Raw genomic sequence first — 20,605 nt, 5'->3', positions numbered from 1 at the left:
GGACCAAGACAGATTCAAAAGAAAGTGGTTCCAATGCAGCTGGCTGGATGTGTATTGATCAGTGAGACTGCTGACCACTAGCTCTGCCTCCCTCTTTCTGGAAGCCCTGTCCCCTCTGTTAGTTGACCTTGTCACAGAGCAGTTCTGAATGCTGCAGTCACTGAAAGAAAGAGGTCCCATTGCATTGTTTACTGTTACTCCTGCAAGTTCTCACACCTAGCCTGTGCCACCTCTTACCCTGCCAGTTGTTCCAATACAAAAGTCACAAATAACCATGCTCCATTTGCCCTTGCTGATAGATGAGGGAGAATAAAGATAAGCAAGAACTTTCTGAGTATTTCTGTCAGATTTTTTTGTTTGCTTGTTTGTTTCTTTTTCTTTTGAACACTTAGATTTATTTCAAACAGCACACAGATGTCTGCAGGGCAAGGCCAGGTGGGCTGATATCAGACCCCACAGCTTCTGGACAGACTGGGCTCTCACAGCAACTGCCAAGACAGGAGGGCCTGTGTTCAGAGGTGTGGCCGAAGCTTCAGGCAAGCATGACAACTCAGCAGTCAGTCCAGTGAGAGGCCCAGGACCAGCCCTGCGTGCCAAGCAGCTGGCCAGGCACACATGCGGGCAATAGCCCAGGTGGCAGCACAGGGAACTCAATTACACGACACAGCATCTTCAGAAACACTGGTGAGTTCTATCAGATTGCCACATCGTTCTCAGGAAACAGCCTAGCCTTCAGGAGAGCAGTTCTCGGCTTTGTGCTCTCCTTTCAAGTCCCTCTTTGCTTGTCAAAGTTTAAAAACAAAAACAAAAAGACACACATTCTCAGGAAAAGGTGGATCTTGTATGCCCAGAGTGCATGGGCTGCCTCATTGGACTCGCTCGGTGAAGTTCTCGGGGAAGACACCCTGGCATTTCTCCACTTCTTTGTGCTGGTTCCAGTCACTCTCCTTGATGCCCATCAGCCAGCCTTCATCCTGAAAAGGGGCAAGCACCCAGATCACATCAAGGAGAGGGGGCAGGGGGAATATAAAAGGGTACATGCCACAGTATGTGCACCTCATCTGAGATCTGCTAGGATGATGGTGCGCTTCTCACTACCTATTCATCTGATCTGAGTCTGGTGAGCCTACCTGAAGTAGGTGCCTAGGACAAAACCCACCAGGCCCAAGTCATCCTACCCTTGGCAGATGATTTTCTCTTGTTGTGCCTGGCTGGTTATGACCTTGTTGCCTGTCATGTAGGTCTGACATTGCCTCAACAACACCCTTGCACCACACCAAGGAGATTCCACCATCTGGTACCCACAGAGAACAAGCCCCTGAAAAGTCCTGCAGCCCTTCCAGGCTTTCTATAAACAATACCAGAAAGTTCTAGTGAGCTTTGACCAGTTAAGAGTGTCTAGAGTGACTTGAAGTTATCATACAAACCCTACAACAGTGTGAAATTGGGCTTGGCTTCAAAACTGACACCTAAGGGGTGTCTTCTGCTCAAACCCTGGGACCACAATAGCCATAAACCCCTGCCCTACAGCCCATATATGTTTCATATGGGCTACACCAACTGGACCTGGAACCTACATGGGTCTTTGTCATTATCTGTCTTGTCACAGACCCTGATCTGAGCCCTGTCCATCTATCCCTGGATGACTTCCACTGTGGATTGGTAGCCAGGATTCTGCTCTTTGAAGCCTCACCCATTGGGGAGACCAGTGGTGATCTGTGGATTTAGAAGAAATGGGTGATTCAGCAATAGATTCAAGAAACTCTTGTTACTCATGCCTCTCCTTCCTGTGTCCCACACATCTCAGCCCAGCATCCTTTGCCCAGATTGACCCAGCCAGATCCTTCACCTAAGCTCATTTTGATGACTAACATGTTGATGACTGAATGAATTCTCTGAAAACAGAATCCAAGCAGGGCTCCTGTGCCATGCTCAGCAGGTGCTCAGGAAACTAAATTGGAAGTTCATTTGCTATCATCATGCCCCACAAACAATCCCAACACACCCCACAAACAATCCAGACACCACAGGTTCACACTACACCAACAGTGCGACTTATGCTGATGTCTGTGGCTATATGAACAAAGCACCACATCCAGATCTTGACTCAGCAACAGACCTCACTTTGAGAACACTCAGAAAAGAGGAGAAAGTTTAGCAGAAGGAAAAGAGTCTAGAAGGCATTTGGGAACCCCATTGGGATCACTCAGGGGCCAAAGGGGTCTTGTCCCCACTGGCAGGGAACCACATGACACGTGGACAAAGAGCCAGTCCAGTCAGAGTAGGGATTCACACAGACAGTGACTAGACATAGAAGCCCTGTCCTGGGAGGAAGGCAGGCCTTGGGAGGATGGCACAAGGCAGAGAGGAGAGTAGAGGAGAAAGAAATTCAGGTACAGAACACAGGAAGATAGGTAGAGAGCCTGGGTTAAGTCAGCAGTGGCATAAAGAAAAGCAGAGAGACACCCAAGAACAAAGGAAGGAAATCCTGAGACATGAGCAGAGGTAAGGTAGGAAGATGGAGCAAACAAAGGAGGAAATGTAACTATAGAGGGGAAGTAGCCCATGGGTGGCAGAAAAAGGAGGGGCTTAGGGAGGAAAAGTTAAGATGAGAGAAGAGGAAAGGAACAAAAACAGAAACTAGGAGATGGAGAGAAGTTTGGCCTAAGCTGGTTGAACCTTCACTGTCAGGCCTATACTGCCCCCTGCTGGTCCATCCCATTACCACCAGCTTCCACCTCCAGCAAGTAAGTCTTTGCTAGCAAAGATGGAGTCTTTGCTAGCAGCTTGCAGTCCCTTGAGAACCCTCCAAGCCCTCACCTGCTCCTCAGGGTTCTGGAAGGGGATCACCAGCACCACATCACCAGCTTTCAACTGAAGCTCATCGGTGTCAGTAGCTGTGTAATCATGTTGGGCCTGTACCTACAGAGATTAGGGGTGTGGTTGTAGTAGGGGACAAGGACCTCCATTTCATCTCTCCCTCAAAGGTACCATCTCCAAACGTTCACAATGCACCAGGTTTGTGGTATACGGAACTGTGGAGTAATTAGGTGTGGTGGGGAGAAGCACAGCAGCCACAGGTCCAGAGATTATGTCCCAATTTGGCTATAAGCAGCTGTATGATTGGGCCAACCACATCACCTCCCCAAGCTCAGTGTGCGAACTGTAAAAGGAGTGATCTGCCTCCCAGGGTATGGAGAAGGGCAAGGCACAGAGCAAGCACCCCACCCTCTGCTCACCTTGAACATAAATCCTGGGGGCAAGTCCAAGCGCCCAACCCCACTGCTGCCCTCCATGGCACCGTTCACAGTTGCTGAGAAATTCTCCACCACGACTGCTGGAAGGGAGCTCTGGAAACAGAAAGTGCAGGGCTGGGGGTGGGTTTGGGAAGGAGAGGGCATAAGAGGGCTAGGCAGTGAGGAGAGTGGGCTGTGCCTGATGCCAGACCAGCTTGCCTCTAAGTTCCAGGATAGGGCTGAGAATTGGGCCAGAAGCACAAGCACTGCATGGAAAGCCCCAGGCAGACAGACAGACAGCAGGGACAAAAGACAGGACCTTAGCCCTTAGAGTCTTACAGATGTTGTTTCACTTGCCGCCGTCTCCCTGGGTTCCTGGGTTTCAGCAGCAGGTTCGGTCCCACCTGCCACCTCTGAGACCTCTCCTGGCTGCAATATAAATGCCACATGGGTCAGACATTGCCAGGACACTGCAGCCAGGCCACAGAATTAGGTCAGGGAAGGGTAGACTCCAGAGTCCTAGGACAAGGGCATAGGCTCTGGTTGGAAGTGGAGGTCTACCCAATCCAGGAAGTCCCCTGGAGAAGAGGTCAGGCCTGGCCTCAGGAAGCTGCTGGAGAAAAAGCACAGTGACCAAGTGAAGTGCCATGGAGAAAACAAGTGCAGGTCTCAAGATGCTGCCCACCCTGCCCCCCTTCCAGGGCCACCATCTGTAGGTCCTGGCCTTGAAGCTCAAAACTTCCCAGCCCCAGCCTCCTCCAGTCCACTCAACACTGCCCAGCCTTGACCCACACTCAGGGACAGTAGCACATGCCTGTACCGGTTCATACAACTCAGTCACATGTTCAGCTTTCCCCAGGAACAAGAATGGTATGGCACAGGGCAGGTTAGAGTCATGCTGGCCTGGGGTAACATTCACATTCACTCACTCTTGAGCTCTGGAATGAACCTCAGACAAGTTACTTAATAAACCTGCCTAGTTTCCTCCTTATCTATCAAAGGGGTAATGTCTAGTTCTAGCTCACAACTTATGATGAAGCTTATATGAGATAATTCTGGAAGGTGCCCAGCATACACCAGTAGGTATTCTAAATGCTACTCAGGGTATTAGGGTGGGAGGGGCTGATCTAGAACCAGCCCCCAGAGAATTTTGAGGCAGCTTGCCCAGAACGCCAGGTCACCAACCTGAGAAACAAGACATCCTGGAGCCTCCAGCTCAAGGCCTTTCCCTAACCCTTAAGGCCCACAATAGTTTTGCCCATTCTGTGTCCATTTTCTGGACTCACATATATGATACACTTCTGAAGACCAGGGCCATGCCAGAGAGTGTGGGCTGCACTTACTTGAGCAAACCCTGGCTTGGCTATCTGGCCGGGCCAGGACATAACAAAGGCGTTCTTGGCTGTACTGGGCTCCCCAGAAGGCAGGTTGCTAGCAGGACTCTTTACAGGCTAGCGATGGCCACAAGGAGAGATGAGGGAGGAGAAAGCAGAAACCAGGGAAAGTGTTGGGCAGGAGCATGAGATAGAAAACCCATTTAGGTCATGAGTCACTCAGTGCTGGTGGAGAGAAGCATGAATGCCAACAGGGACAAGGGGCCCTGCCTAAGGCAGGTGTGATGCCCAAAGGGATGTCCACTTCCTTTCTGCCACCACAGAGGGACAGACAGGCATGGCTGCTGTACACAGCCAGCCCCAAATTCCACAATGGCCCTGCCATCTCACACCAAGACCTTCTTAGGCTTCGTTTTTATTCCACTGTGCAGCATTATCATGATTGTGGTGCCACTTTAAACATGCACTTCCAGCGCTTCCTGCTCCTGTTCATGACCAATGGCCTCAGCCTTCCAAGTCCATAACCTGAGCAGCAGCCAGGGTGGAATCCTCTTCCCTAAAGCTAAGTGTGGGTTCTCATGATACAGTGAGGAATGAAAGTTCACTACCCAAGGGCCCAAGAGAGCTTTTGCTGGAAGGATGGCCTCCTTGCAGCCCCAAGGTGTCAGCATTATTTGGTCTGAAGCCTCTGAGACCAGCAAACTCCACAGAGCTTGGGGAAGGCAGGCCTAGGTGTGACCACAGTGGTCTGGCCAATGTGCAAGCAGAAGACTAAGAACCAAGGCCTCACCCTCAGTAGTACGTGACCTTTTCTTGTGCCTCCAATTCGTTAGCTGTCAGCTGATGAAGTTGCTGCTCTACATGAAATGGATCTCCACCTGCCAGGCCAGCTCTCCTTCCAAAGGGCATCTCAGCCTCACTCTTTCTTGCTTTTCCCATGCCACCCCTTCTCTCCTCAGCCCTTGATGCCTGTAGGCTCTCCCAACTGATACAAAACCTTTTACCCTCAGTCCTGTCTCCTCTTAGGCTTAGCCTGCCCGCATCCCTCCAGGAGATCAGACTTGCAGGTCTGATACTGTAGCTTGTGCTATGGAGAACCTTTTCTTCATGCTAGGTCACAGAACCCTCTTATAGGCCCTGGCTGAGGATTAGTATCTCAATGAAAGAGGGAAGATGAGCAGTTGGCTAGGAAGGCTGCCATGTGTTTGGGTGTGTATGTATCATGTATGCATGTCCTGGGCCAGTAGAGGATGGGCAGGTGGGCCCTGCATAAAACAAACACAGGCTTACCTCCCAGAGGTCCCACGGGATTGGCTAAGCATAACAGTGTGGGGAAGAAGGACAGAGTTAGTACAAAGGTTAGAGAGAAAGAAAGTAAGTTGTCCCCAGTTACCACCCTCCCTCAACCTGCCCCAAGACCTTCCACCCCAGCAAGCATGGCAGCACAGACAGACTAGGCACTAAGGCTTCCAAATGGCCAAGTACTGGACACCTCCCAGGATCCTACATGATGCAAGTGGGGAGTACCTCATGCAAGCCCCTCCTCCTCAGAACCCTCCCAGGCTGGTCTCTACTTCCTTCCTGTTCCATGGCCAGGACAGGAGCAGGCTGACAAGGGGCAATGTCAGGGCACTCAGGGAAGTGTGAGGAGGGGCAACTTAGTGACCCTGAAACCACACAACCTGAGCCTGGATGGTTGGTAGGCAGATTTGAGCTGGGAGGGCTTGGGGGCAATGGGCCTAGACCAACCTGACCAGAAGGTGTGGGCGCTTTCACAGGGCTGGCCACAGGCGGGAGGGGGTTGAAGTCCAGGTCCAGCAGACTGGCCTGCTCTGAGAAGGGCCCTGGGGCCTCAAACTTGGCAGCAGTGGCAGAGGAGGAAGACAGTTAGTAACAGAGGCTGGGTACATGGAATGGCAGGCACCAGAGTACACACAGACATGGTAGACACACACAAGAGCACTGTGGAAGGCCACACAGTGCACAGACTCCCATCCTCCCAGTGATGTAATGCCACGTGGAGCTCCCTAGATACCTGCTCTAGCAAGCTCCTTCCTCTGGGACAGCCACCCCAGCAGACTCAATGCCAAGCACCCCATGCAGGGTAGTGGTCCCATGTCAGTGCCTTGTCTAAGAGCCCCTGCCCCAACCCACAGCAAGCAGCCCCAAGCCACAGCAGCAGGCTGGTTAGGATAGGGACTTTTGCTGGCTTTCACCCATCACCCCATGCAGAAAGAGTATCCTCGGGAGGGGTGCATCCCAGTTAGCTGCATAAGTAAGCAAAGGCTGAACCAAAGCATGTTGCCTAAGAAGCCCATCTTCAAAGTGTGTGGCCCAAATGCCACAGGCTACAGAACTATGTGGCACCTGTCTTCAAACTTCAAATCACAACTCCTAGCTTACCCCAACTCATTCCCACCATTGCTTCCCTCGGATACTCCCATTTCTGACATGGTGATTCTGGCTATCTGGTAGAAACCCACTGTGAGATGCATCGTCAGAGAAAGGGTCTTTCCCAGACACCCCTAAGAATGGGCCCTGTCCAGAGCCAGCGGGTGGCAGAGGATGGGTGCAGCACAAAATGCCTTCCAAAGAGGAGGACTGCTTAATCTTGGGACCCTTAATCCATGTCGCCTAAGGAGGCTTGGCCCAGGTCCAACAGAGAGAGACCAGGTTTGAGCCAGGATTCTTTGGCCTATTCTCAGTAGTGCCAAGTGAGGCACAAATTTAAAGAATGAGAAGTTGAAGAGATCTGACAGCCCCAGCCCCATAGCCTTTAGACCAGCCCACTCCATTTCACTCTTGGCAGGTACCCAGCCCTGACCCATGTCCACTTCAATTAAAGGGCCTGAATCCTGGGGTTATGGGACAGGCTCCCTGAGGGGTCTTCAAAGCTGTTGGGGAGCATCAGTTCTGAAAATATAGGAAACAAGGTGTCAGGTCCCATGCTGGACTGAGTTTCAAAGCTCAGGAGCCCAGACCAAAGGGACTCATTTCCCTGAGCTAGGAGAGCCCAGATCTCAAGCCCCTATCCCAGTCTGACTTCTAGAAATTAACTTCCCTTCAGGTCTGGTGAGCCTGGACCAAGGTTATTACTCTGCCACCATGGCCCAGCTATCTCTAAGGGCATGAACATTCACAGTGCAGGAGCACCCAGCTTCTCTCCCCAGGTCGTCTACTACCCTGCCTCTGCTACCAACCCTGCTTCCAAGAAGAAGTGCCCACACCCAGATTGATGCTCCTAGTCATGCTGGAAAGGGACAGTCATCAGTCCAAAGAGCAGGACATGTAGAATCTCAGGCTACTCACCATCCTAGGCAGAGTCCACATGAGCAGTGCCACCAGGGAAGGATGAGCCCGACCCCATGCACAGAACCCAGTGACAGGGCAGAGACCCAGGCCCTGAGATGGATGAGGGGGAGCAGCCCAGGAGCCATGTGGTGAGTATGCGGGGCCCAGTACACATGACCTTATCCAGCCCTGCCTGACACTTGTGCTGTCACATGGGAGGTGCGTGTCTAACTCCAGTTTCCAACTCATTAAATGGGAACAATGACCCACTTCCAGAGGCAGTTAAAACCAAACACAGTCACACAGGGTAAGTGTTTGCTAGCATTCATATCATCCCCTCCCCTCATCTGCACACTTACTGGCACCTTGGGGCAGAGGCAGGCTGGCTGAGGGAGGGGGACAGCAGCAAGCAGCCTTACAGGCAATTCTACTCCATTCCAACGTTGCCTCTGCCACCTTATAGAGGGAGACTCAGGGTCCTCTAAGACCCCTAAGCCAAGTCACTGCCCACCCACCCACCACCTAGTATTCTGTATTTAAAGGGCTTCTCCTGGAAACCTAGCAGCACAGACCACTGTACTCAGTTCCTAAGGCTTCTTCCCTTCCCCCAGACCTCCAGGCTCATGAACAATTTCTAAGCCAGCTCTCAAGTCCAGCTCCAGGCAGGGGCTTCACCATCCCTGACACTCAGGTCCCATGTCCAAGCTCCATAGAACGGAGAGGTTTGGATAAGGTTCTGATTTGCCCACAGATGGAGGTACTGGGATCGACAGAACCAGTCTAAGAGTCACTCACTTAAGGGTCAACTGACTGGGAGGCTGCCAAGATGCACCCCCTTTCAAGTAAACACTGATAACATATCAGCCCATCCTAGTGCTAACAGATGGGACTCTACCACAAATGCCTCTCCCCTTCTTGGGTCCTCTTTTTGTCCATCTGTGAAATAGGTTATCAATTGTCTTCTTAGGACATTTCCAGTCCACAACTCTGCTCTGTAATCCAGTCATTTTCACCACTTAAGCTTCTGTCAGCAGCTCCAGGAGGTAAGGCCTAGGCCCCCAAAGTTTTCCCAACTGTGGTCCTGCAACTGTCTCTCACTATTATCCACAATGGCATGATCTATCTGAACAACCACGACTTCCTGAATCCGTCTCTCATCCTTCCAGGTCTATAAACAGATTCTTCTCTGTGTTTAAAGCTCTCTCTCTACTCTTATCTACCAGCTTTGGGAGCATTTCCTAATTGTCCCCAATCCCTGTTTTCCCATAATTCTCGACCATTGTGCTATAGCCTGTCACACTGTGAAACCATCGTTGGCCTGACTGTCTCCTCTCTAAGGGTAGGGTGGACAACTTTCACCATGTGTTTGTCATAGAACATGCTCAGAAATGGAGTCGGGATAGAAGGAGGATGGACAAGAATGAGACTGGCTCAGGGCCCATCTCTGCTAGATTCCAGACTATTGAGACAGGCACAGGAGTGGGATGGAGCATGAGGCCGTGCACATCGAGCAGGAGGAGGATCTGGGCCGCAGCAGCTGCGGCTGACCTGGGAGGGGGTGGTCACGCTGATCTCAGGGACAAATGTGTCATCAAACAGGCTGAGGATCTGCTCCTGCTTGACCTCCTTGGACGGGGTATGTTTGGGAGGTGGAGGGACTGGTGGGCCTTTCCGGAGCTGTGGGTTGGCAACAGGTGAGGAGCACAAGAATGAAGTGGAGTTGGGGGTAGGACAGACAGACAAAGTCATAATTAGTCACACCCAGGTCATGGCCCCATCTAGGCAGCAAGAGAAGACAAAGAAATGCAGAGTCACAGACCCCAGGACCACAGTGCTACCCTGAAGAAGCTGCGGTAGGTGCCCTGGAAACGCTGATGAGAACGAAAGGGAGAAGAGAAGAGAGAGAAAAGAGAGAAGAGAAAGGAAGGCAAGACAAGCTAGGATGAGGTGGGGAGGAGGCAGCCCAGACTGTGGCAAACACTGCATCTTGGCTTCTGTTCACTCAGGGAGGCATTGGGAAAGAAATAGTAGTTGAGACAAGGCCTGAGCCTCAGCCACCCACCATGCCCCTCCACTCTTCCAGTAGACTCTCCCTTCTCTCCTGTGTCCAGCACCTTATTTGGGTCAGTCACCTGTGGAGCTTGCAGGGGCCAAACCCTGGCCATACCACCACCCACTAGATGCAGGTTTCCTTTTTGGATAATGCAGGGGATAGCAGTGACTGTAAATGTTCAGAGTCAGTGAGTATAAATGTTCAGAGTACTGGCACAGTGTCCATACAAAGGAAGTGCTACCCATGGGTGCGATCTCTTGCTGTGCTCAGCTCTGTACCACAACCAGTTACAAAATGGAACAGCAAAACAGAACCAAAAAAGCTGTTGCTAGGAGTCCAGAGCTCAGAGCAGGCTGCACAGTAGATGCCAGGACCTCCTCAGTGCTCAGTAGACATATAGAAAATTCTAGTTTGGGGAAGAAATGATATGAGGAGGATTTCTCTAGGAGGGGTCAGTCCAGAAGTCTAGGGACTGCCTGCATCGGCCACCTTGCACTCCCTGCCGGAATCCTTCCTGTCCTACAATACCACTAAGTTAGGGACCCTCCCTCAGTTCCTACAAAAGAGAGGTGAGGAAGCAGGAAGATAGTCAACTCCAAAGAGTCCAGGTGCTCCAGGGGCCTGGGGGCCCAGAGCCTCTATTAAAGGGAAACGGAGATGGAGAAGGAGTCAAGCAGCTAGAAGTCAGGGAGGCAGGAGAGGAGAAGGTGCCATAGTGGAGCAGTGTGGGGACACGGGGGAGAGGACAATCACAGATGTCCCTTGGAGGGGGCCACTGAAATTGGCTTGAACTAGTAGGCCCAAGGGAGATAGTGTCTGCTGGGCAAAACCTGCTTAAGCCTAGGCCAGGATAGAGCACTGAGAGGGAGGGGGAACTATGGCAAGATAGGGGGACAGGGAAGAATAAGAGTGACAGGCTGTTGAGATACCATGCCTACCTGAGATGGGGACTTAGGGAGAGTGGCCCCAGGCTCAGTCATGCCAGCTTGCTCTTGCTCATGGTTGACTCTGATGTCTGGGGTGGCAGCAGGGGAGCCATCTGGTGGAGGTGAAGGGCTCTTGTTCCCTTTGGTAGCGGTGTTATCACTGTAAAGGCAAAACAGGAGGATACCCAACGGAGAACGGCTTAAGAGGGGAAGTGTGAATCTGCAGGTATGCATGTTAAGGTGTGTGTGTATGTGGACAAAGGTATATATAGGAATATATATGTGTGTGTGGAGTCCTGGGGTGGCACTGTGGGATGAAGCACTGGACCACAACGTCAGTGTAAATCCCAAGATCAGTGGTTCAAACTCACCAGCTGCTCCTTGGAAACCCTATACAGGGGTGGCTGTGAGTCGGAACTAACTCAATGGCTGGCTGGTGGGCCTGAACAGCGATCTTGTAGCTAGCAGTCCAGTGCTTATCCTGCAGCACCGTGTGTGTGTGTGTGTGTGTGTGTGTGTGTGTATGCTGCTGTTGTGAAGTGTCATCAAGTCAGTTCTGAATTACAGCGCCCTATACAGGGTTTCCGAGGAGTGGCTACTGAGTTTGAACCTACCATATATTATATGTGTGTGTATATATGTACACACATATATATGTGTAAGGAGTCCTGGTGTGGCACTGTGGGTTAATGCACAGGACTGCAAAGTCGATTTGAATGTCAAGGTTGGTGTTTCAAGCTCACCAGTCACTCCTCGGAAACTCTATATAGAGTCACTATGGGTCGGAACCGACTCAACGGAACTTAACAATATATGTGTGTGTGTGTGTGTGTGTGTGTGTATACATACATGTACATGTATGTATATGTATGTATATGCGTCCTGGTATGGCACTGTGGGTTAATTAATGCGCTGGACTGCCAAGTTGGTTTGAACCACAAGGTTGGCAGTTCAAGCTCACCAGCTGCTCCTAGGAAACCCTATACAGTGTCACTCTGGGTCAGAACCAACTTGATGGCATTTTTTTCATATATATATTCATATATACACATATATATGTATATATATACACACACACACACACACACACAAGTCCTGGTGTGGCACCGTAAATAAGCACAAGACTGTGAACTGGAACCAACTCAATGGCACTTAACAACAACAACAATATACACAAACACACACAAGTATATATATACTTATACATCCGCATACACACGGTAGGTTTAAACCCACCAGCCATTCCTTGGAAACCCTATACAGAGTTGTTATGAGTCAGAACTGACTTAATGACATTTAACAACAGCAATATATATATATATGTATGTATATATGTATATATATATTGTTGTTGTTGTGAAGTGCCTTTGAGTCAGTTCCAACCCATAGCGACCCTGTATAGGGTTACTAAAGAGCAGCTGGTGAGCTTGAACCGCCAACCTTGCAGTTCAAGTGGCTTTGCAGTCTGGTGCATTAACCTGCATAGACACACACAAATGATATGTACATACATTTACACATACATATACATGTATAGGAGTCCTGGTGTGGCTCTGTGGGTTAATGCGCCAGACTGTGAAGCAGTTTGAACTGCAATGTTGGTGGTTCAAGCTCACCAGTCGCTTCTTGGAAACCCTATCCAGGGTCGCTATGCACCAGAATCGACTCGACGGCACTTAACAACAACAACATGCATGTATATTGTGTATATACATGCATGTTGTTGTTGTTAAGTGCCATTGGGTCAGTTTCGACCCAAAGCGACCCTGGATAGGGTTTCAGAGGAGCATACACACATACATATATATACACATGCATGTAAGGAATCCTGTTGTGCAGTGAGCTAAGGGTTGGTCCACTAACTGGAAGGTCAGCGGTTTGAACCCACCAGCTGCTCCTCCAAAGAAGGATGTGGCTCTCTGCTTCCTAAAAAGATTTATAGCCTCAAAACCCTAAGGAGCAGTTCTACTCTGTCTTATGAGGTCATTGTGAGTCAGAATCGACTCTACAGAGGTGGGTTGGGTTATATATACATCCATATGAATGTGTACCCATGGAAGTCCACTCGTGAAACGTGTGTGCACATGTGCATAACTGTGAATATACAGTGGGTGCACATATAATAGTGTGTATGTACATGTGAGTGTATGTTGTTGTTGCTGTTGTTGTTTTAAGTGTCATCCAGTTGGTTCTGATTCACAGAAACGCTATATAGGCTTTCCCAGGAGGGGCTGATAGGTTTGATTCACTAATCTTGTGGTTCACAGTCCAGTTAACAGGCTAACAGTGCCATACCAGGAGTGTATACATATAAAATTATGTGTGCTCACATCTTGAGTGTGTGCCCATCTTTGATTTGTGCAGTGGCTCTGGGAAAAGTCCTGGACTGTGAGCCACAAAGTCAGTGTTTTGAGCCTACCAGCTGCTCCAAGGGAGGAGATAAGGCCTTCTGATCCCACAAAAATTTAGAGCCTCAGAAAACCTATACAGGGTTGCTATGAGTCTGAACCAACTTGACGGCACTTAACATCAGTAATACATAAGCATGCATCTCATATACCCATGTGTGAAGATAGATGTACAGATGTGTGAGTGTGTCCAAGTATAAAGCTGTGTATACATGTGTGGGGGTGTATACCCCATGTACCGATGTGTGAAGTTCTATGTACACCTGTGTTGATGCCATGTAAAGTTGTGTGTGTGTTTGTGTGAGGGGAAATGAAGGAACACAGTGTGAGACTCCATACAGCCACATCAAAGTCCTGCCTTAGCAGCAGTGACAGCATATGACAGAATAGAGTTGGAGGCCTGAGGGCCCCAGGGAATTGGGGAAAGTCCCTGGGAACCACCACCAAAGGCCAGCCCAGTCACTTTGGTCTGTAGTGGAAACCAGACATCCTAGAGAGCAATGAGTTCTATCATACACCTCCACACAGCATCCTTTGCTCAGGACAGGCCCCACACCCTAGCACAACTTAAGGCAGGGCTGGCCTCCCATGCTCACACATGGAGCCCCCCTGTGCCCACTGTGACTGTGCTCTGCAGTTTTGCACCCACAGCCCTTACATTGGTCCTCTACCTACTTGTGCCTCATTATTCCCTTTGCCTGATGAAAAGTTGGAGCCCCCCCCAAAGTGATCATGGTCTGGTGCCTTCTAGCATGGGCAGGCAATTAGAGGGTCAAGTGGGAAAATTCACAATGCTTAGTGCCAAAGACAAGGGCCAGAGGTGTGCATGATGGGCACTTTTGTATAAAAAGTACAAAGAATGACAAGCTCTGTGTACTTTCACAAAGAAACGCTAGAACAGTGCTGCCCAATATTAGTAGCCACCAGCCACAAGTGGCTTTTAACATTTAAATCACTTCCAATGAATTAAAAATTCAGCTCCCCAGTCACACTAATCACAGTTCAAGTACTTAATGCAGCTACTAGCTACCATGTGGGAAAGTGCAGGCAGAGAAAGATACAAAGGAAGCCAGCAATAAGGTTACCCACTGAGATGGGTGGGAACTAGATAGATGGGACGGATATGGGGGGAACATCACTGTATTCCTGTTTGTCTTTTATGAATGTGGTTTTCATGGAAATGTATATATATAAGTATACACAAACATATTAATATAGGACACACGCACACAAACAATTTTTAAAACAATGTTGCCTCAGTATTCCTTTCCCTAAGCCTTCTTCCTCACATATCTGCAAATACTACTCTTGGTCCCAGCATAGTGGACACACCATGGTCACATAATGTATTTGCAAATTTGATTATTTGATAACCAGTTGCTCAGATTATGCCTTCCTTTTTCCTCACTCCCACTCAGTAATCCCCAATCCAACCCACCCTCCCAGCACACATCACACACAGTCCACCCCTGGGGCAGCAGCATTGTTGGATGCCCCTCCTGCACGATCCTACCAAGTGCAGCCCTACACAAATGGTGGTTGCAGGTTAGTTGTGCCCTCAGAGTAGGGCATCAAGCGCATGCACAGGGGCCAGACAGGCCACCACAATGCAGCACTCAGCTACTGGTACCTGTTCTTCTTCCTGATCAGCCTGGAGAACAGTTTATTTTTCTTTCTGTGGGATGAATGGAGTGTGCAGGCCTTCATTATGAGGAAATGTTGGATGTCGGCTGGACTGTCACCTTCCCCAACCAGCAACCTCTCTGCTCAGAGGAGGGCGAAGGGGCAAAACCTTCCCCAAACTCCAGAGGCCATGAAAAGGTCCAGCCTTGCCTTTGGCCTGTTAGGGAGCATGCAGATGCAGTCCAGTAATGGGTGCCCTCAGGTGGTGCTGACAGGAAGATGGTCAGCACCAAGTCAGAGCTGGGCTCGAGAAGTGGGGGACCTATGGTCCCACCTACAGGAACTTCAGTGGGTCATGTGTCAGGAAGGGATGGGGGCTGGTCACCAGTAGGAAACCTGGGAGAGAAAATAGCCAGGTGCAAGCTACCTTGGGATCAGGAGCCTCCATTTCTGCTCCTTCTTCTAGGCCCCAGGTACTTTCCCAGAAGTGCCAGAACCCAAGAAGCTGCCCACAGACAAAACTAGACCTCCCAACAGCTCTCTCTAGGTCTTGTACTGCCAGAACAACTGCCACTCACCATCTTCCTTACCCAGTGTGCACATGCCCACTGTAACCCAAGCTGAGCAAGGGAACAATAATACACCTACCAGCACTGACCTTGAGAACCCACTCCCTAGCACTCTTTTAGCCATTGGGGCACCCTGAGGGTCCCCTCCTCAGCCACATATATTTTCTTTTTAAGGGAGGAGGAGGGGCAATAATAGTCATGAATCTTTTGTCCCAAGCAATTGTCCCACATAACCCAAGACGGTTACACAGTGATGTCACATGAGCACATTTGCGCAGACAGATAAGAGTGTACACACACACACACACACACACACACATGGGCATGCACACTTACAAACACACACAGCCAAAATTCCTGATGCTGCTATTGTTTCCCACAACCCATAGCCAGCAAAGAGCAAGGAATTCATCCCCTCCCCACTCATGGTTTCTCCTCAGGAAACAAGAGTCTCTTCTGTAGCTGGGACAGGGCGTTTTCACAGGTATAGGGAATGTCATCAACAAGGGGCTTAGGCTTTCCCAGAAGCTACGAGAGAGAAAAGGTGGCCCTGTTGCCTGACTTTGAAATGACAGCTCACTTTCTGGAAGGTTCCACATCTGTGAGTGTCTCCCACCTGCAAAGCAAGACTCTCTATCCCACCTTTGCTGCTCCTGCTCCACCAGTGAGAATGTGAGGCCCACAGGCCCAGATGACCTGCAGACATACCCCAGGGAGAGATCCTCCCATGGAGCACAGCTGAGAACTTGAGAACTGGAGATGGAGGACAGTGGCCACCCTCACCTGCTTCCCTGAGCACAGAGAGACCAACCAGAAAGCTCCCCACACTCCCAAGACCAGCCCACTCAGGAACAAGGCCTGCCCAGCCTCACACCCAGTTGGCATGAATCCCCAGACCGTATCTGCTCCATGCCCACCCACCTGGGCTGGGCCTTGACTGTGAAGGTGTTGCTCCCATGCTGCTTCTCCAGGCTGACCAGCACGTCGTTGAGGTTCTGGTTGAGCTGCAGGGAGTGACAGCAGAAGGTGGGGGCATGCAAGGCCACCAACTGCTTCATCCTCAAAACACCACTGCTTATTCCCCACCAGATGCTCTTGGGCCCCTGTCCCCACCAGGAACAACCTTTTCCTTCCCATCAGTCATAGTACCCCAAACCCACAAATATACAGGGAAAAACACAGCAAGGTAGGCCATTACAAATAGCTATTGCTTCTGGGGACCATCTGTTCTCTTTTTTCTATTTGGCATTTTCTATAATGCCACTTAAAGCTTGTACTATTCTGAAATTTAAAAAGTCTTCAAAGATCAATTGCTGACCCTAATTATTGTTTTACAAAAATACTTTTAGGCCACACCACAACTGCCAGCAATTTCAGCCAAAGCACAGCCAAGAGACGAGGGTTTATCCCAGGTATATATGACTCTCAGTAATGAGAAATTTCCCTCTTCAGTTGGCCAGTAAGAAGCTCAGAGCTGAATTTTCCTCCTATTTGTAAACACTGTGCTTTGTGAAATGGACTAACTTTATATAAATATTTATTTCCAGTAATACCTTTCTGTTTATTTCTTAAACTGCCCATAAGTTGTCTCAAGTCTTTGAAGGAACGGAGGAAAGGTAGGAAAGAAAGGGAAGACCTAAAAGGCAGGAAACCACACTCAAGGTGGTAAATCAGGAGAGATCCCAAGCTGGTTTTTCCTCCTCCTGCCCCTTGGTCTGGAACCCAACCATCACCACTTAATTCATCGGACCTAAATGACAGACCCTGCATGGAAGAGGGAGCTGTCAACACTGGGTGTCTCCAATATGACTTCTTCATTTAACTAAGTCAAGCTAAAATGAAAATAATGCCGTATAGGAGTTTAAATGAATCAGAACCCTTTTTACTTCAGCAAGTTTTGACAGACACAGCAGGCTTATGTCAACATTTTAAGGAGCAATTGAAAATTGAGAAAATGCTATCAACTTTCTTAGAACAAATTGAGAAACTGCAATTTTCTGGCACTAAGCTCCCTGGTCCAAGGTCCCATGAGAACATAGTTACAATCAGAGGGGCTGGCTTTCACCTTCTCACCATCAGTCCAGAGGGGAGAGGAAGACTGGGAGAGGCAAGGGACCAGGCTAGACATGGGACAGTTTCCACTGGGCCAAGCATTCTATGGAGTGTGGGTTCCTTGAAGGTAGGGTAAATCTCTCTTTCTCAGGTCCAGAAGGGTGTGAGGATACTAGTGTGTGCTGACCTTCAAGGAGAATGGGCAGTTCTTGAGGGCAATGGTGCCCACCCATACTTCCATGCCTTCTGACCCCAGACCCTTGGCCAGAGTAGATGTAACATAGAGATCCAGAGGTCTACAAGGACCATTGCCAGTGCCTACCTTACTCATCTCCTTGTGGAAGTTTTCCTCCAGGCCTGCAATGCTCTGAAACGTGTTGACATAGAAACCCACGCGGCTACAGAAAAAAGGAGGAAGAAGGGCACGGTGAGTGTACATCTGATCCTGGAGAGTCACATGGCCGCTCAGAGGGGCACTGTCACCATACTGGACACCCACACATACATGCAACCAGAAGAGCCACTCAGCCAGCTCAGAGGAACACCTTACACCTTCTCTACACAGGGCTGCCCACTCACACACCTGCTCTAACACACAGACACACCTGAGACATCCAGATGTTGGGGATAGAGGGCCGCACAGGTGCAGCACTCTGGGCCTGCCTCACCCAACTATGATGAGCACCTGGAGCTCCCCTTGCCAGCCTCACCTATTCCACAAGGATGGCAGCTCCTCCTGCAGGTCCACATTCATCTCCTCAAACACCTTCTGGGCTTTGATGAGCTCCTCCTCAGCCTGTGGGGCAGAACAGGTCACTCCCCTCTGTTCCAGCCAGCCCAGCCTCCCCAAAGGCTTACACCTCCACTTCAGCCCAGCTTTCATGGACCAGGGCTCCGAAGTGAATGTGGACACCCAGGCTGACATCCACCCCAGCTCCCTAGAAATCCTAAAGTCACATTCCCCAGGGTCTGCTCTGGGAAAGGGAGGCCCAGTTAAGTTAGGAAAGATGTAAGGGACCAAAAGGGTGTGTTGAGAAGGACATGGGCCTAGGAAGCTGGAGCACAGGCAGAGACTCCAGATGCAGCTGTGGGGTGACCTGCCACTAACACTTGACCCTCCTGCATTCTGTCAGCCCTGCCACCCAAGTCTCTAGGGTACTGTTCTTCCTGCCCTGCTCTCAAATGTTCCTCTCTCTTTCTTAGCCAGTTCCTACTAGGCCTCAGCCACACCCTGTACTTCACCCCCTTGGGAGAGTCTTTCTTATCAACCAAACCCTCCCAGGTTTCACTCCTACCCAGAGGCCCCTCTCTGTTGCACTGTTCCACCTGGAGGCCAGAGGCAGCAATTTGGGTTCATCTAGGTAAGGCAGTGGAGAGGTGGGGGCAGAAAGTTGGTCTGGGGGCTGGAGGGCTAGAGGGCTGAGCTGCTGAGTAGGGCACCTATGACAATTCCCAATGCCTTCCCTGGTATGAGACAGGTCTTCCCCAGGCCCAGGCCCGAGTCTCCCCTCCTGCTCACACCCAGGCAGGTCATGGGGTCAAGTCACCATCGCAGTCAGTGAGCATGGGAATGTAGACAGCAGGTGCCCCACTCGGGGTTGAGCAAAGAACAGGTCTGAGTAAGGGGTTCTGTTAGCTGACCTCTGGAGAGTGGGAAATGATGACTCAGGGAGATGATCTGGCCTCAGGGTCTAAGTCACAGTCCAGGAATGTGCCATGTTGGGCCCGTGAGAAGAAAATTTCCTGCTAGTGGGCCCAGCAGAGCCACCTCTGACAGAGGCAGGAGCTGGCTAGAATGTTTATTTGCCACAAGTATATTATTCCCCCAGCTCATCCACTGTTCCTTCCAGCTTCAGGGCCCCACACCTCAAGCCTGGGATGTGGTGGCCAGGGGGGTGGGACTAGAGGAAAGAGTACCACTGCTCGACTCCAGTTATCTCCAGTGGTGGTTGCAATTTGTTAGAATGAGCATGATTTTCTTGCTTAACTTTTTAAAACCTAATGAAAATGTAAAGATAAAACAGATAGAAATATATCTATCTAAACATGCATGCCTAGGCTTCTTGGGATATATCAGACTTGGAGTCCCTTGAAGATCCTCACCCCAACCCACATGCTGGGTTGGGAGAGACTCTTCCTGCCTCTCCTCGTGCCCTGCCCAGACCATCTCTGCCCTACTCTTCTGGGGATTCCAAGGCCTAGCAAAGTGGGAGCTCTGCTAATGGAGGCATGTTGAACTAAAAAAATGAGTAGCTCTAACTCCTCAAACAGGAGTGTCTCCCCTCACTGCAAGCTGCCCTATCCTTGACTGCTTAGTACCTGGCACTGTGTTCTCCAGGAACGTGCCTGGACCACTACCTCCTGAAAGAGCTCACAGATACTCTCCTAATAACCTAAATGGGTGGTACTGAGACTGGCGTGACAACACTGGGTCAAGCGTCTGTCACATGCTCACATGTCCCAGCTACACCACAAAGAGGGATGCCTCCACTCTAAAGTTCCTGCAAGTCAGGATCTGTGTCTTTTCTGCCTTACAGTCCAGCTTTTTCCAGAAGCAACTGGGAGTGGCAGTGAGTGAAGGGAGAACTGTTCACTATGGGGGAGGCTTTGGTACTGCTGTGGCTTGGGCTGCACGCTGAGAGGCAAAGAAAGCAAACCTGGAACCAGCTTGCTTACCCTCCTAGCAAGAGTAACAGGGTCTGTGTAAGCAAGTTCCTTCCAGGAGGCTGTGGAGAGGGTAGATCAGGGTCAGCTCCTGTGAGCACAGCCTCAAGAGGATGCACTGTCAGATCAGACCTGCAGGGCTTCCCAGGCATTTGGAGGCACAGCTCCTAGGTATCTGGCTGCCTATGGGCTAAACCCACTGATTTTCTAGGTTTCAGTCACACATGAGGCAGTGGCAGGGACCTAAGGAAGAGATGCTCAAATAAAAACAGTCCAAGTGTGAAAGCCCACATGGCAAAAAGGTAAAACATCTGCAGCCCAATATATGCAAATCCAATACCTAAGCATCTCCTATTGCTCCAATCAGTGGATGACAAGGAGCACTCTAGCAGGTTCTCAGCTGCACTCATTCTAAGGAGCCTAACAGAGCAGGCCCCATAGCCTCTCAG

The 20,605-nt window shown here is 50.2% G+C and overlaps 1 protein-coding gene across 12 annotated transcripts in view; it reads right to left on the bottom strand.

The window, feature by feature from the left end:
* Nucleotides 1–845: 845 nt before the first annotated feature.
* BIN1 (bridging integrator 1) overlaps nucleotides 846–20,605 on the bottom strand; it is a 130,117-nt gene continuing 110,357 nt past the window's right edge. For 2 of the 12 annotated variants that reach the window (XM_006876570.1, XM_006876573.1), the window contains 9 exons: nucleotides 18,203–18,288; nucleotides 17,815–17,890; nucleotides 16,362–16,444; nucleotides 10,853–11,000; nucleotides 4,580–4,687; nucleotides 3,576–3,665; nucleotides 3,240–3,350; nucleotides 2,821–2,922; nucleotides 867–974 (listed from right to left, as the gene is read on the bottom strand). In XM_006876570.1, the coding sequence (XP_006876632.1) occupies nucleotides 867–974; nucleotides 2,821–2,922; nucleotides 3,240–3,350; nucleotides 3,576–3,665; nucleotides 4,580–4,687; nucleotides 10,853–11,000; nucleotides 16,362–16,444; nucleotides 17,815–17,890; nucleotides 18,203–18,288 (912 nt within the window). Of the gene's footprint in view, nucleotides 975–2,820; nucleotides 2,923–3,239; nucleotides 3,351–3,575; nucleotides 3,666–4,579; nucleotides 4,688–5,860; nucleotides 5,885–6,319; nucleotides 6,428–9,409; nucleotides 9,539–10,852; nucleotides 11,001–14,878; nucleotides 14,924–16,361; nucleotides 16,445–17,814; nucleotides 17,891–18,202; nucleotides 18,289–20,605 lie in introns of all 12 variants that reach the window. The other 10 variants (XM_006876574.1, XM_006876576.1, XM_006876567.1 and 7 more) reach the window with 9 other exon arrangements.

This window comes from Chrysochloris asiatica, unplaced genomic scaffold (genome assembly GCF_000296735.1).
Source record: "Chrysochloris asiatica unplaced genomic scaffold, ChrAsi1.0 scaffold00392, whole genome shotgun sequence".
NCBI classification, from domain to species: domain Eukaryota; kingdom Metazoa; phylum Chordata; class Mammalia; order Afrosoricida; family Chrysochloridae; genus Chrysochloris; species Chrysochloris asiatica.
The sequence above is the reverse complement of the archived record's forward strand: the minus strand, read 5'-3'. Positions and strand labels throughout refer to the sequence as shown.